Source organism: Camelus ferus, chromosome 4 (genome assembly GCF_009834535.1).
Source record: "Camelus ferus isolate YT-003-E chromosome 4, BCGSAC_Cfer_1.0, whole genome shotgun sequence".
NCBI lineage: Eukaryota > Metazoa > Chordata > Mammalia > Artiodactyla > Camelidae > Camelus > Camelus ferus.
Genome location: NC_045699.1, coordinates 63121461 through 63138455, shown reverse-complemented (window position 1 = coordinate 63138455; position 16995 = coordinate 63121461). Strand labels below are relative to the sequence as shown.

General features: G+C 50.6%; 1 protein-coding gene across 4 annotated transcripts in view; it reads right to left on the bottom strand.

Annotated features, from left to right (window-relative positions):
- The window catches only part of GSN (gelsolin), a 54676-nt gene that overhangs the window by 10961 nt on the left and 26720 nt on the right, over positions 1-16995 (bottom strand). For 2 of the 4 annotated variants that reach the window (XM_032478337.1, XM_032478336.1), the window contains 6 exons: positions 13252-13456; positions 12383-12537; positions 6930-7091; positions 4969-5118; positions 3712-3801; positions 1154-1286 (listed from right to left, as the gene is read on the bottom strand). In XM_032478337.1, the coding sequence (XP_032334228.1) occupies positions 1154-1286; positions 3712-3801; positions 4969-5118; positions 6930-7091; positions 12383-12537; positions 13252-13447 (886 nt within the window). In that variant the 5' untranslated portion in view covers positions 13448-13456. Of the gene's footprint in view, positions 1-1153; positions 1287-3711; positions 3802-4968; positions 5119-6929; positions 7092-12382; positions 12538-13251; positions 13457-14841; positions 14881-14962; positions 15176-16995 lie in introns of those variants that run through there. The other 2 variants (XM_032478334.1, XM_032478335.1) reach the window with 2 other exon arrangements.

Here is a 16995-nt window from a genome sequence, read left to right as displayed (position 1 = left end):
GGTCCTGGCTGATGACAGCAAGCACACTGACCATTGTGGCCCATCTACTGAGCTCAAAACTCTACCAAAATTCCTGCATGTAGTCCACATGACAACCTTATGTGACAAAGATCATTAAATAGCTTGTCCTCATTTACGTACAAGGAAACCAGAGTCTTAGAGATGGTAAGTAGCTGCTACTCGGACCCTCAGGCCCCTCCCCTCTAAGTCATTGTCCACAGAAGGGGCTCCTCCCCCCACAGTTTGAGTTTACCCCAACCCTGAGAGCCTTTCCATGCCTGGACAGCTTCCGGACAGCTGGTGCCAGCCCGCCAGCCCCAGCCTTCTTGTCACCAAGGTTGAGGGGCCCAGGTGGTAGTCATAGTAGTAGTGGTAGTAGTAGTAGTAGTAGTAGTAGTAGTAATAATAATAATAATGATAATTAATATTATTTTATTATTATTATTATTATTATTATTATTATTATAGCCACAAGTGCTCCATCTCTCTCCCCCCACCTCTGCCATTCTCTGTCCACCCACTGCCTCCTCCCACTTCTGTCCCCTTCTTTGCACAAGTCGTAGAGCTTCCTGGGAAGATGCTGACAGGTCCTCCCAGAACATCCAGCGTCTCTCAGAAACATCCGGGCTGACCTTTTCCAAGAGCCTCCCACAATCAGTCCCACAAGACATTCCACCAGGAGTTCCACAGATCCCTAGCATAGCATTGCCCAAATAGAACCCAGATCACCTTATGAAAAGCCTCAACATACACCAGCAAGTTAAAGGCTCTTAAAAGTCCTGCAATAAACAAACCTGCTAGCATGATTTAATCCAGTGTTGCCCATACATTTATCTGATCACAGAACTATATTTTTAACATATTTTTTTACATGATATCCATTAACCTTTCTAAGAAATAATATTATAACACACTTGGGAAACACCAGTTTTAACCCAAATAGAAAATCTGAGGCCCAGAGAGGTAAGTACAGTGCCCAAGATCACACAGCAAATCAACTGCAAAGCCAGGGCTTTAGACCAAGCAAGACTCCTAATTTCCACTGCCCACAGTATCACCACACACTCTACCAGACCTGGTGAGTCAAATTCCTGCAAGGTGGCAGGAGCTCCCACTTGAGGTTCTGGCAGAGCCCTTCCCCTCTCCCCAGTACCTTTCCAGACAAAGATTTTCCCATCTCTGCCATGGTCCAGGATGAAGCAGTCCTCTGACCTCAAGGCCCCCTGGGCGAAGGGGTTCTCATCAGCCACAAGAGAGACCGACATGGTGCCTGCACCGTTGGAGACCTGGGTGAAGGGGAGAGAGAGGTCAGCCCATGAGTGACTCCCACCACCTTGGCCTGCCCACAGGGTGCCCCCAAGCCAACACGTGGGGAGGCCCACGTCCCACCCCGACCCCCAACGACACCTGGGCCTGCACCCTCAAACCCTGAAGCTCATTCAGGATTTCTTTATCCTTTTTTGCTTTGTCACAACCACATCTGTGACCAACACACAGGGGCAGCCTGGAAACCGCACACAGAAAGGGCAGGGGGAGCAAATGCAGGAAGGCGGGTGGCAGACAAAAAGAAGTGTTTCGTTGGCAAAAAGGTACTGGAGATATTCTACCTCATCCGTTTAAAAAGCAAAGAGAAGAAAAAAGATCTAAACGCAGTGCAGTCTTCTGGATTGGAACCTGGAATGAAAAACTGGGGAAATCTGAATAAAGCCTACAGTTTGGTTAATCATATTGAACTGATGTTAAGTTCTTAGTTTTGACAGACTTGGTTAAGATGTTAAGGGGAAGCTGGGTGAAGGGGATATGGGAACCCTCTGTACTATCTTTGCAATTTTTTTGTAAACCTAAAAATTATTCTAAAATAAAAAGTTCATTAAAGTTTAGGGAAAAAGTGGACCAAAATTCAAAAGATTGACAACACTCAGTGTTGACAAGGCTCTGGGTAAACAGGCACTTTCCAACCCCAGGTGAGGATAGTCAGGGAGCCCTTCCAGAGGGCAGTTTAGTAATAACGTATCAGAATTTTAAACAGTTAAGTGTTCGGACTTTATTGAAAACTTACTATGCACCAGGCCCTGTTGTAAGCAATCTAAAATAATTGATACAATTTAATCACTTACACAATTTTGGAACTCTTTTAATCCTTACAACAACCCTAGGATAGTCCTATTACTCTCCCCATTTTATTCCCAATGAGACCAAGGCACAGAAATGTTAAGTAACCTGCACAGCTACAAAGTACCAGACCTGGGATTTGAGCTCAGGGAGTCCTATTCCAAAACTGGTATTTTCAATCACTGACTCATTATTTAGCCTGTGACCCAGCAGTCCATGTCTAGAAGCTTCCCTAATGCCATACTTAACACAAGGGCACCAAGAGGGACTGTTTGCCATTGTAAAAGGTGGAAACATTCCAGAGTCCATCAATGAGGGGTCTGCTGAGATTCTTACATTCGTACAATAGAATACTATACAGCCATTATAAAGGGCCATGTGGCTCTCTATTACAGAGGGATATTCCTGACCATGTCATGTGGAAAAGAGAAGGCTACAGAAAAACACGAATAGTTTGGATCCCTTAATATCAAACAGAGATGGAAAAATATGCAACTAGACACAGAAAGATGTAGCTGGAGGTTCTTTCGCCAAAAGGGTAACCATGTAACCATGGTAACCCATGGAGAGGGGAGGAGGGGAAGCTGATTTTCTTTTTCTAATTTTTTTTTAGAGGGGAAGCTGATTTTTAAATTTTTTTTCTTTAATTGAAGTATAGTCAGTTTATAACATTATTTTAATTTCTGGTGTGCATCATAGTGATTCAGTTTTATATACACGTATGTATATGTGTGTGTGTGTGTGTATATCTCCTTTTCATACTCTTTTTCATTATAGGCTATTACAAGGTATGGAATACAGTTCCCTGTGCTACACAGTAGGATCTTGTTTAGAGGCTGATTTTTTAAAAATTAAGTTTTTTTACTTTTGTACTTAAAATCCATTTTTAAATTAAGTACTGGTTATCTTAACCTAGTGACATTACTTTGATTTTTATTTTCTTTTTATGTTCTTGAGTATTGCTCACTATTGTTATTTACCATGAACATGTATTACTTCAAAATCAGGATGAAAACCAATAATGTGGTTTTTCTGTGATGGCAATGAGAATCTGCACCCCGTTTTGTTGTTATTTTACCACAAGTAAGCCTAGGGCACAACACGAGTGTCATGGGCTCAGCGAGGAGCCAGAGTTCCTTAGTTCAGTGTCAGCCTCAATTTAGTTTTTAAAATCACAAGAAGAAATTATCAATAAACTCATTAATCATAACCTGCCCCTTGACTCACATGCATACACCTGTAGTATTTCCTGTATTTTCCTAAACATTTCCATCCGCAGTCTCTGTGAACTCCCGGAGATCCTGCAAAATTGACTCTACTGCCCTTCTCCCCCCTTTACAGACTAGGAAACTGAGACCCAGAGAGCGGACAGGTGCTGCCCAAGACCCCGTGGATGAACCTGACACAGATGTGTCCGCAGTCACCGGCACTCTCTTATTCCTCGTGCAGGAAGGCAAAGGAAGCTGATGGGTGTCCACTGGAGACCCCACCCCACGCGTGCTTTGTTCAAGGCCCCACGGCAGGGGAGCTCGGGAAGACCAGGTCTCCTGCCTCCCTGTCCTGTCCCCATACCCATGGGACGGAGCCGCTGACGCTCACCTTGTAGAGCTTGGCCAGCTTGCGGTTGGCTGCGTCCTCCTTGGCTGTGTCCTCGGACCCTGCGGGCAGAGCAGGCTTGGGGCCCAGCACCTGCAGGAGATGGAGAGATGGAGGAAAGGGTGGTGGTGAGCTCCCGGCAGCCTCCTCCCCTAGGGAGGCGCCTGGGCTCCTGAGAGAGCTCCCTCCCCAGACAGGCAAGGACCACACGGGCATCCACGAGGACCTTCTGCTGAGGGTAGGATCCCTTCCAGAGACGCCCTGAAGCTCTTCATGTGCCTCCTGTGTGCGGAGCTTAACCAGGTCTGCCTGTCAAGTCCTTCCCCCTCTGTCCCCTGTCTCCAGGAGCTCCATGAGAACCTGCTCCTCTGCCTCCAGTCCTTCAGATTTTTATTCCATTTCCTTCGAGCTTTCCAACAATGATAAACAAAGCTACTGAACACCGTTCACCACATGCCTATAACAGACCTCATTTCATCTTCACACCTATGCTAAGAGGCACAGATGATCACTCTCATCTCACAGGAGAGGGAATGGAAACCCAGACAGATGAAGTACCTTGTCTACACAGCTATAAGGTGACTAAATTAGAATTTGAAGCCATATCCCTATGACTTTAAAGCCTGTTTTCATGCCTCCACTCTGAGCTACCTCCAGCCTCAATGGCCCCAGCCCCTGCCCCTCCCAAGACATCAAGTTTGGTATCCGGGTTCCTCCCCATAATAGTCACCTCCTGCTTTTTCTAAAAACCAGAACCCAGTGCCCTCAGGCAAGCAGGAGCCAAGTGGCATGGAGCAGAGCCCATGGTCTCCTCCTTTTCCTGGTGAACTTTGCCTCTATTGATATGTCCTCAAACCACAACGACTGGCAATGCCACCATGCAGTTGATGAAATGGGCTATAAATGACTAGGAATGGTCAGAAGAGGAAAGAGGGGACTGGGTCTCAGTTGTCTCTTTCTGAGCTTCCCCAGCACCAGGCTTGTCCTCAGAAGACGCCAAGACCCTCCTCCTCCTCAGCTCCCATGGACCACCTGGCCCTCCCAGGGGGAGGATGTGGCTCACAACCCCAGCATGCACCAGGCCCTGGGATTCCAGCCACCCCTCTCAGGGGAGTCTGGGAGCTGTCGGGGAAGCTACCCTTCCAGCCTGGGGGAAAAAACCAGTTCATCTCCAAACTGCCTCCTGAATGCAGGAAAGCAACGAGCATCCTGTCCCCATGTTCAGCCCAGACTGCGCTCCTGGGACGTGGCTGTGCATACCTGGAGCATCGCCTCAGGCTCGGCGCCCTCCTCAGACACGTGCACCTGGGCCCGGCCACTGCGCTCGTTGTCCCGAATGCCCTTGGACACCTGTGTGGCCTTCAGCTTCTCAAATCGGTTGCTGTTGGAGCCGCACCACTGGTAAATGTCCTGTAAGACAGGGACCCCCCCCTTAAGGCAGTGCCCTGTCCCTTGTATAAGCCCAACCCAGTGACATACAAGGAGAAGGCTGTCGGGGGTGTGTAAGCTCAGCTTGTTCTCTGCTTACACAGGTGAGGGCCGGCGGAGCACACACACGTCCACATCCAAGCACAACGGGTGTGGTCCACGGGCACCAGGATATGCGAGTGCATGGCTTGGGCTATGTGGTTTTTCACTGGTACATCTACACATAACACGTGTATAAAAGTGTTTGCCTGCTGGTGGGAATGGAAATTGGTACAACCCCTTTGGAAAACCATCTGGTTGTACCTTCTAAAGCTCAGTATATCAATACCTTACGAGCCAGCAGCCACCAAAAGACCTGTGCAAGAACGTTCAGTCATCACCACCTGGAATAGCCCCACGCGGCCCCAAGGGCCCAGCAACAACAGAAAGGCTAAAGAAACTGGCAGGTCCGCCCAGTCTAATCTTAACAGCAAGGAGAAGGAACAGTCTACAGCCACAGGCAACCACACGGACGGAGCTCAGAAAGAGAATGTCAAGCAAAAGAAGTCATGTCAAAAGGAGTAAGTCCACACAGATGGAGTTCAGAAACAGGTGGAATTACTCTGTGCTGTTGGTTGAGAGAGTTCAGAACGATGGTCACCCTTGGCGATGAAGGGACTAGATGGGGACCGGCGGGGCCTTCCGGGGGCTGGTGATGCTCTGTTTCCTGATCTGGGGCTAATGACATGGGTGTGTTCACTATGTGAAATCCCTAGGGTGTCCACTCAGGATTCACACACTCTTGCGTGTGTCTGTTGTACTTTAATAACAAGCAGACACTGAGTGTGTGCCTCTGTTTACACAGACATTACATCACAGGTGTGCATGAGGTGGGGAGGGGAGGGTCTGGCCACATCCTTCTGCAGATACGAGTGTACATGGATTTGGGAAGAATGTGTACAAAGCATCACACATCTGTGAGGTGGGCCTGGGTAAGTGCATCCCCCACTCAGAGCCATATACAAGTGTGCGTGTGCTGACTACACGTATGACACACACACATGTGGGCCCTTGAACAACACATTCAGGCCTCCCCGTATAGGCATTTGTCATGGAGCCATGTCCACGCCTGCTGGGCAAGAGCTTATAGATTTTTTAATTGAATATCGTAGAGGTGGGAGGGTATAGCTCAGTGGTTAGAGTGCATGCTTAGCACACATGAGGTCGTGGGTTCAATCCCCAGTACCTCCATTAATAAATAAATAAGCCTAATTACCTCTCCCCCAATAAATAAGTAAATAAAAAGAAACTGCCACCTTAAAAAAATAAATTAAAAAAAAAGAAATACAGTTGATATACAATATTATATAAGTTTCAGGTGGACGACATAGTGATTCACAATTTTTAAAGCTTACACTCCATTTGTAGTTATTATAAAATATTGGTGACATTCCCAGAGCCTGTAGGTTTGGTACATGCCCGCCATGGGTTTGCAAGTGAGTGACACAGGATGTGCATGCGAACGTGTCAGGGAGCCTGTATGTCAGCTGAAGTCGAAGTACGCGGTGCACGAGGTCTGTGTACATGTACGCGTTGAGTCTGCGGTTACACGCCAGGCACGCCTGCGCCTGGTCTTTGCAGGCGTGTCTGACTCATGCCAAGAGCACTGTGCGTGCACGGGGGCGGCTGGCCCTGCGGTTGCCCCGCTGTGTCTTTGCCTTTGTTCATGTGGATGTGTCCACCTCCCCAGAGTCAAGCCTGGCCGGGCCTGGAGCACCTCAGGGGGCCCCGGGAAAGGGCGGGGCAGGACTCACGTGGCCCAGGTCCAGGATGAAGCAGTCACCGGTGTTGAAGCTGTCCCAGGACACAGGCACTTCCGTGGCGCGGACCACACGCCGCCCTTTGACCTGGAAGAGTCTCTGCACAACCACTTCGTTAGGTACCACGTGCTTGAATCCTGATGCCACGCCTCCTTTCTGTCGGGTCAAAGAGACAGTGTCAGCCCGAGGGAGAGGGTCCCAGGAGGCAGACACGGGGGAAAGGGATAGAGATGAGTAACAGAAGGAAATCCTGGCCTGTGGACCTGTGGCCTGCCGGCAGATTCCCTACGCACTGCACCTTGCTGCCATCCCTTTGAATCTCACACTCCGCTAACAAAGATCCCTGGGCCCACTTTCCTGGATCAAAAACTACAAACATTCCTTTCTCAAAATTTGCAGTTCCCCAGGGCTGTTCTAAGGAACTCTAATCCCCCAAGATACCCTGCAAGGAAAGGGTTCCATGATCAAATAAGCACAAGGAATGCTCCTTACTTGCCCCCTGACTGTTACACAACGCACATCCGCATGATAAAGGCTCTGGGAAGATCCACGGTAACTAAGCCTGCTTGCCTTTTGTTTGACACAGCATTTCCCTACCCTACTGAATCAAGAACTGCTTTTCTCCTCCACATCCTGCTTGCAGCTCCAGCGAACATCCTGCAAAACCCACTTGGAGAAGTGCTCATCCAAAGCTTTCCTATCCTTCAAGGCTGTCTCTAGCAAGATTGCTCCAGCCAATCCCATTCCCCTCCCTCCTCAGACGGTTCTGCAGCAAGTCCCACCCAGCTGTGCCTTCACAGGCAGCTGTGGGTAAGGGACAGAGCACCAACCTCAAGTTCAAGCCTCTAACCTGCCACTACCATGCTGGGTGACTCTGGGTAAGTCTCTTCCCCTCTGTGAGCCTCTGAGCCCTCTCGCTTCTGAAATGGTGACACAGGCCCCTGCTGTGCCGCCCCCTGCGTCCATCACCAAGTCCCAGGGAACTTCAGGAGGGCTTCTCTGCAGCAGTCAAAACTGCCCTGGGCTCAGCAGAAAGCCAAGAAAAGTCCCAGCCCCAGGTGCTTGCCGGCCCCAGACCCCAGTACCCAGGGGGGTCAAGTCAGAGCTGAGAAGGTCCTCACAGAGCTTCGCGTTTTACCCATGATGAAAGGGAAGCCTGGAGAAGTGAAGTACTTACTCCAGGGTACTCCCAAGCGTGTGGCACAGCTAAGGATAGAACCTTGCCTCCTGTTCACAATCTGCTGTTGGTTCGTCTCTCTGCTCCATATGTTACGGGGGTGGAGTCAGAAGGGTTTCCACTAAGGCCAGGAATGTGGCCACCCTCTCCAGGACCCTCGCTGCCAACACACTTTGCAGAGCGAAGCCAAGTCTGACTCTTGTCCGTGCAGGAAAGGGAGCAAGTCTAACTGGGCTCCTATTACGTCTACACACAGTAAGCAGTATAGACAGGGTGGGGAAACGCTAACGCCCACTGTGCGGGGCATTTCGCATGCGTCACCTATGAGGGAGGTGTCATTATCCCCATCTTACGGATGAGGAAAGCAGATCCCAGAAGTGAAGAGACTTGCCCAAGATCTTGAAGCTAGTAAATGGTAGAGCAAGGATTCAAACCCCGGTGTGACTAAATCTATAGCACCCACATTCTTCCCCCAACATCGGGGTTTCTGAAGGTCACCCAGGATGGGAGGCAGGAATAAACCATTGTTCAGAGCAAAGTTGTTCAAGTAGAAATGTTTTCCCTGTTGTGAGTGGAGCGCCCCCTGGTGTCCTTTTCTGGTACCAGAATGAGGCCTTTCAAGAGCATCCCTTTGGGCTCAGCAGGGCGGCCAAGGCATTCACAGAGCCTTTCTTTCCACCAGACTTCAGGGGCCCTCCTGCAGGGAAGCAGGTGAGCAAGGGCAGCTGAGGAAGAAGATGTAATGCCCTGTGCTCACCTGGTAATGACTGCAGAGGCTGCCACTTACTAAGCCCGAGCCAGAGGCTGGGGCACCTCCTTTACTGACATGCAATGTGGTCCCCACAACCTCCTGAAGTAGTGACTCTTATTATCCCACTTCACAGGCAAGGAGACTGAGATGCAAAGAGGCTAAGTCCCGTGCCCAGGGCTCCAGCTAATTCGTGGAAGTTTTACCCCCACATTCGCCCTTCCAAACACCAGCTTCCCCCAAGTTGGCCAGCCAGGAACTCCCGAGTGCCTGTGGTTAGCACTGATCCCGGGACTTCATTCAGCTGGAGGTAGACAGTGGAACTGAAAAGCTTTTCCAAAAGGTGCTGGACACACCATTTCCATGGATTCCTCAGAGAGGAGGAAATGGGGAAATAAGGGAAGAATAAGACCTTAACTTTTTTTTACACATCTCTAAAATATTTCTCTTATTTAAGCTTGCCTTTTATTTTTTATTAAAAAATAGAAACTTTCTTTTAAAAAAGTAAAAGGGCTGTTCAATGTCATAAATCCCAGTTCCAATAAATTATGTATATGTATATGAATTTATAAAATAAAAGAACACTTGATTTCTAATCAGTGTGGACAGACATTTCCTGACTAACTAACTCCTCTAATCTTACTGATCTAGAAAATTAGACTTGGAAAGATGAGTTAACATAAAAATAAAAGTAAGCTCTTAGGAGAATTTAGTGGATCTACAAGAACAAGGAGCAGGACATTTTTGAAAGTTTTACTATTTTTTACTATTTTTACTATAATCTTGAAGACTGTTGCTTTCTATGGTCTAATCATTAGGTGGGCAGAGATTGGCATTAAATTATTTGAACGAAATTTAATAGGATATTGTTTTAAAAGCCACTTTCCAAAGTAAAGTGATGAGATATTATATATTATATATATAAAATATATATGGATAATTTCTATACCTATATATGAATACACATATCTATACGTTCATATATAGAGAGAGAAAAATTATATGTCATTTGGTATATATATCTCCAAGAGTAAAATCACGGGGGACTTTTACTTTCTAAAAGCCACATTTCAGTGTTTGACATCTTATAATAAGTTTTTATTACACATATAGTCAGAAGGGAAAGAGCTATAAGGATCTACACTTAACAATATGCTAAAATGTTTATTTAAAAAATTGATTGGGGCTGGTCCCCTCCACACTCTAAACTCAGAAACAGGATGGAGGGAAGGAATCCAATGTGGTTCTTGGGGCCGGGATCTTCTAGGACTCAGCCCAGCCCAGTCTCTGCTTGAACAAAGGGTTTCAAAAAACCCAGACCCAAGGGGTCTGTGGGACTCTAGATCTGAGAGTCAGGAGGAGGAGGAGGCAGGATCAACGGATTCTGAAAAGGGCAGTGACTTTTAAGGATTTGGTGGTCACAGAACAGGACAGGCCAGGTCAGGTGGCAGCCCTGTCTAGTGGCTCTCGTCCCCTCCCTGCCCTTCTCACACCCGAGGGACAGAACTGGCTCTGAGGAGCAGGCTTTCACAGAAACAAGTCTTGCGTATCAAGCTCTGCTCCTTGGGGATCTATAATTGATGAAGGCACCAAGCCAAGAACCTTAGGCTGGGCCTGCCAAGTGCGGGGGCAGCCGGAGGACTTGCAGATGTTGGAAAACAGGCCCGGCCTTGGACCTCACAACAGAAGCCAGGGCCTTTCAGGACTGAAGTTGCAGCTCTAGGTCCAGCTTAGGAACTTATCCCCTGGACCATTCCTGGAGTATGGTTTGAGAGCATCCTGGAAAATTCACCGGAAGGTGGGGGAGGCTTGCTACACATGCAAATTCCCAGGCTCCACCTGAGCTAAGATCAGAGACCAAGGAGTCTTCAAATGTCCATGCTGAACCAGCTCTGTGCTAGGACCTTCACACCTGGGTTTGAATCCCAGCTCTATCACTTAGCCGCTGTGTGAGTTGCTTAAATTTCTATGAGTTGCTGCTGTCCACACAGCAACAATAATAAACAGGCACTGTTGTTACAGGGACTTGATAAATATTTGCGGAACAAATGACAAATGGGGAACACGTATGAGCACACACCCAGAGGCAAACAATTGGCCCAAAGCCTCACAGCTGTGAGGGGTGGCCTGGGGACCTGAATCCCAATTTCTCTGACTCCTGGTCAAGTGCTCTTTCCACTTCCTGCTGCAGGAACTACAAAAAGTCCCGGTCCTTCTCCAAGGCCAGGGCCTAGGTCCCAAGCTTCTCACCTATCTGCAGGTACCAAGCCCCAGAAGGGGCTGTAGGAAGAAGGGAGAGCTGGACAGTTCTGCAGGAGTAGCTGTGAGCATGGGTGAACTGGCCAAGTAGGGGGCACTGGTAGGCGCCAGGGAATCTGTCCCAGCTTCACCCAGCCAAAGGCTGAGGCCCTGTTCCCAGGATCCACCCTGCCCTCTGCTACCTGTCTCACTAGACCTTTTCCATCATCTAATCCCCAGTGTATCAGCTGAGCAGATAGGGCCACTACCGTATTAACACAGAACTTGGAGGCCCAGAGATGGACAATGATTTCTCTAAGGTCACACAGCACATCAGCAGCAAAGACAGGGTTTGACCCCTATCCTAGGACCCTGCTCATGATGGGCAGGTTGGTGTAGCGAGAGAAAGCCGGCAGTCAGGAGATCTGGATTCTGGCCCCAGCTCTGGGATGGACTTGCTGTGTGACCCTGGGCCAGCTGCTTAACCTCTCTGTGCCTCAGTTTTCCCTCCCTCCCTTAAAATATGAGATTTGGACTCCGACATTAAGGCCATCAAAGTTTGTGATCCCCTGCCTATCCTGACCAAAGAGAACCCCAGCTTTGCAAAACTACAGCTTTTCCTGAGCCCTTCCAAGGTGCCAAGCCCTGTGCAAGGCATTTACCACCAACGCCTTCACCAAATCCTCTCCCAGGCCTGAAGGGCAGGCACAACTGGCTCTCATGTAACTGAAGAAGAAAGGGAGGCTCCGGGAGGCCAAGTGGCTTGCCAGAAGTCACACAGCATATAGGGTACAGCCTCTTGGGGCTCCTGGCTTAGCTTTGCTCAGCTCCCACTGGCTGGGGGCTGGGGCTCCGACTCTTCAGAGTTCAAGTTCAAGGGGGATTCTAATGAGGAGAAAGAGAAACATGATCAAGGGTGCCCTTTCAAAACCTAACGCAGGACTCTCTGTCATCAGGGCCTGAGAACTGAAGATTACAGATTCAAGCCCCGGGCAAGCAAGAGGCTAGGTCCCCACTCACGCTGCTGGGGCTAGGAAGACAACCCTGTGAAATGATGGAGAATTTTCTTCTCTCCATTTAATAAGAAACCAGAGGCTCAGAGAGGGAGTGTTATTTGTCCAAGGTCACATGGCTATAAAGGGCCCAGGATTCAAACCAAGGGCTGGCCAACTCCAGAGACTGAGCTCTGACCTGTCTGCCTACATCACTGCACAAGACTGAAAGATGGATGGCCCTGAGTGAACCCTGCCATTGGTGCATCTGTCCCTGCTGGCCAGCACCCACCTTGTATTTGAGGCCAGACTTGAAGTAGCCAAGGAAGGTGGCCGACTCGAAGCCCTGGACCTCGCGGTGCTGCACAGCCCGACCATTCAGGTAGTCATCCAGTTGCACAGTGAAGATGGCGGCCGCCCCGCTCTCATCCTGGCTGCATTCATTGCCTGAGGGACGTCAGAGCAGCATGAGCCTGGCTTCCGGAAAGTGGTCCCAGCCTCCCGTGGAGGAGGAGACTGGAGCCTGAGCACTGACCTGGCCTGGCTGTGGAAGCTGGGTAAGCCCCTGCCTCCTGTGAGCCTCAGTTAATCCATCTATATAATGGGAGGTCTGGGGGAGCCAGACTCACGATCTCTAAGAGTCCTCTGAGCTCTGACACATTCTCCCACACTCACTCTCAGCCCTCCTAAGCATGAAGTCAGGCCTGGGAGCATGAGGAAACCAAGGCACAGTGAGGGAGCAGGACTTACGGAGTCACACAGACAGCTGTGGCAGGACTCCAGACTCCCAACTCTGAAGGGCAAACTGGAGAGTGGCTGGAGCTGGGGGGGGGGGGTCCAGGGTCCCCAGGTCACTCCAGTTCTGAGCACCACAGTGACTTGTCTAATCCTCAAAACAGTCCTATGAGGTCATCTTCCACTGTGATCACGTCCACCTTACAGCGACACTGAATGACTTGCGAAAGGGCAGAGCTGGGGTCTGAACTTGGCAGGCAGGCTCTAGAGCCTTAGAACCACTAGCCAAAGACCTGGCACATACCTGATGCTCAGTAGTCACTTAATTCCCGCAGGTTCTTCCTAGGGACCAGGACTCCAAGGTCTAGCTCTACGGGGGTGAGGGGTGGGAGGGAGGGGCGGGGCCTGGGGCGGGGCCGGCCTCACCCAGCCAGTAGTGGAGGTCGTACTGCAGGTTCCCGTTCCTCAGCTGCACCGTCTTCAGGATGACATAGGCATCGCCTGTGAAGAAGTCTCCATAAAGGTTGGGGGGCACGGGAACCAGGTCAAACTTCTCCACACGCCAGATCTGCAGGCCGGGCTCCTTCCCTGCCTTGAGGAACTCGGGGTGTTCCACCACCATGCTGCTGGGCTGTAAAACACAGGGCGGAGCCTGAGCTGGGGCAGGGGCCTTGGCGGGGAGAGACCCCGGGGCACGAGGGAGGGTGGTTTCCAGCACCAAGAGCATCTCACTTGAGCCGCTGACTCTCCTCACCCTTGAGGTGAGCCTGCCCTCTTCTACAACCCCTGTCTCAATGAGTGAGCAAACAGGGCAGAGTTTAGGCTCCAAACCCCGTCCTTGGCCAGTGTCTCTCTCCTACTCAGCTCCCTGGTGATGGGGGACGGAAGGCTCTACTCCCATTCTTCCTTCCTTTCTTAGTGCCAATTAGATGTGACAGCTGAGGCACAGAGAGGTGAAGTGACTCTGCGGGGGACTTCTAGCTAGGAAATGTCATAGCAGGAACTGGCCCAGGCTCCAAGAAGTTTAGGGCCATGGGGAGACCCCTCAGATGGCAATGGTAAAGCTGGGGGTCCCAAGGGGCTCGGCTTGTTCCCTTCCAGCATCCTCAATGGCTCTTAGAACTAGAGGGGTCCTCAGAGAGCTCATTATCCATCTCCACCTTGTGAATAGGGAAACTGAGGCCCCAAGAGGGTAAGGGACTGGCCTGAGGTCACGCAGCCTGTCTGCTTTTGCTCTTTGAAAGTGAGATTTCCCATGCCCCATCCATGTCCCCATCACACCCTCAAAGAAGGGCCTAGGTGCCTGAGCCCAAGTGGCCTCCTGCGCTGTCTGCCTCCTCCCTCCTGCCCCCCAAAACCCCAGCCCCCAAATTCCATTTCTTGGAAAAGGCGAGAGGACGCAGCTGGGGTCTGCAGGAGCCTGTTGGAGATGAGGTGGTCCAAGTTTGGGGAAAGACTGTCAGACATGCGCTGGGGCTAGAGATGGAGCAGAGCGGGATGGTTAGCCTGGAGCCAGAGAGTGGAAATCAGCAGGCGCAGGTCACCTCGGGCCGGATCTGGTGGAAGAAGTCAGGAAAACCAGATGGGAGAACTCAGGCAGAGGGGTGGAGAAACACAAAAGGGAAACAGGAGTGAGGAGAAACCAGACGGGGCAGAGGAGATATCAGAGAGGGGAGAATAAATAACAGTAATGATGATAAGCAGGCGGAGGTTTGAGATTATACAAAAAAGAGAGGAAATATTGAAGAGGGAGAGAAAAATCAGATGAGAAAGAGGAACCTGAAATGGAAGAAGAAATCAGAAGGGGGAAGGAGAGAAATCAGGCAGAGGGAAGGAGAAATTAGACAAGGAAGAGGAGAAATCAGGCGGCAGAGATGGGAAAGAAATCAGAAGGCAGCGGCGAGGTAAAAAAGGAATCCGGCCAAGGTGAGGTTAGATTCTAGGGAGGGAAACAGCCAGGGCCCTGAGGCTCCCACCCCCATCCACGGGAGCCCGGAAGCAGCAAGAGATACTTACAAAGCAACAAAACAGTTTTTCCATTCTAGACCTGAATTACTCCCCTTTTCCTAGCGCTGTATCTGCAAGAACTTACAATAGAGAGTTACTCCGGGAGCCCCCAGGCCCCCCGGGCACTCACCCGCTCCTCAGGCCCCCGCCCCTGGGGCGCCCGTGCCTGGGGTGCCCGTGCCTGGGGCGCTCCCCGCGACGCGGTGGCCCCGCGAGCCGGCGGCGACAGCGCGCACAGCGCCAGGACCAGCGCGCCGAGCAGTGCGGAGCGTTGCGGAGCCATGGCAGCGACGGCGGCAGAAGACCCGGGCGGCAGCCGGGACCTCCCGGGTCACCGACCTTAAGTAGCCGCCCGCCTATCCCGCCCGAGCCGGGGACCGCCCTGCAGGGAGGGAGCGGGGCTGGGTTGGGCCCCCGTGGGCCCGGGAGGGGCGGGGATCTGGCCTGGATTTTTGAAACACCGGGGTTCCCACCGGGACCGACCCTACGGGGCGCGGTCGCCCCTTCGCCCCAGCTCCGGGGTGGAGACCAAGCACAGGGCGTGGCATACCGCAGGCACTAACTCCTTGCACACTAAATGGGCGCATGCAAGAAGGGCAAGGAGCCTACCCAGCTTAGTCTCCTGTGTAACCTAGGCAAGACCCCTGCCCTCTCAGCACCTAACGTCTCCAGCAAAAAAAGAATATAAACATTTACTGAGGATTTTCCCTGTGTCACATGAAAGCTGACACATGCTAACATTCTTTACAGACTGGGTACTATTGACAGCCCCATTTTACAGAGGAGGACACTGAGTGCAGAATGCTCAAGCAACTTGCACACAACTAGGAAATAAAATAGCCAAGATTTGACCTCAGGTGGTCTGGGTGCACCGCTCACCAAGCTGGTGGCTGCCACTTAGCTGGTGGCTGCCATCAGCTAAGGACACAGTCCAGGGGGCGACCTTCCTTGGACCCGTGAGCAAGCAAGACAGAGGAGTGGGCAGACCTCTCAACTCCTGGGATTGAATACCGCCCTTCTTTCCTTCTTTTTAAAAAATTTTTATTTTTTATAAGTTTATTTTTCTCAAAACTTAAAGTCACGTTATTTGTACAAAGTTTTGCCTCTCAATCCCACTTACTTCTACCCTGCGGCAACCAATCACTTTTCAAAAAATTTTTTTATTTAATTGATGTACAGTCAGTTACACCCAAAATTGACACATTGCAACCAACCACTTCTGTCTTCCTTCTTTGGCTGATGATTTCAGGGTTTACCTTCACACCTTAAATAACAAGCTTTTGTTGTCTCGGGGTTTTGGGGAGGGTGGAGGGATTTGTTTTGGTTTTGCTCTTGTTTTTTCAGTTTTAGGTTCTATCTACTGGCTCCCTGTGGGGAAGACAAGGATTCAAGTCTCTTCCCCCATTCCCAGGCTCCCTCCCCTTCCCTACCCTCTCCCACTGGAGTCATTGGGTTAGAAGTGCTATGCAGACTCATCCAGGCCTGCTCCCCACCTCCGCCAACCCCCCCTTCCCCCTCCCATCAGAGCAGGGAGAGGGAAGAGGAGGGTTGGCGGAGGTGGGGAGCAGGAAAGAGAACTGGGGAGTTGGAGACCTGGGTTTGATTCCGGCCTCAATAATGTGTAAATTCCTTTTTTTAATGCCTCAGTCTCTTTTAATGCCTCATCTACTAAATGGGCATAGTGGTTGTTGAGAATTAAACTAATCTGTGTGTGTGAAAATGGCCTGGCCTGCAATTAGGTAAATGGAATTCCCATGCCCCTTCCCCACAAGCTCTAGTAACGTCCCAACCCCCCCCCCATCCTGGTTTCTGTCTAATCAGGCTGAAGTTTGCCCTCCAGCACACACAACCTCCTCCCATTTAACGGGGACTGCAGGGTCAGAGAAAGGGCCAGGAGCACACACAGAGAAGACAAATCAGATTGCAGAGATTCTAAGAAGGCTTAGTGGACAAAGGGATTTGTGACCTGGGCCTGAAAGGACGGGGAGGAGGGAGACTGGAAAGAAAAGGCATTCTAGGGGAGGGAACAGCACGGGCAAAGGGCAAGCAAACACAGGCCACATGCAGTGAATAATGAGGGGTCCTATCTGAAACATGGGAGCAAGAGGAAATGAGGCTGGAGAGGGCGAGAGGGCAGCAAGGGTCGTAGGGACCTGTGTGCCA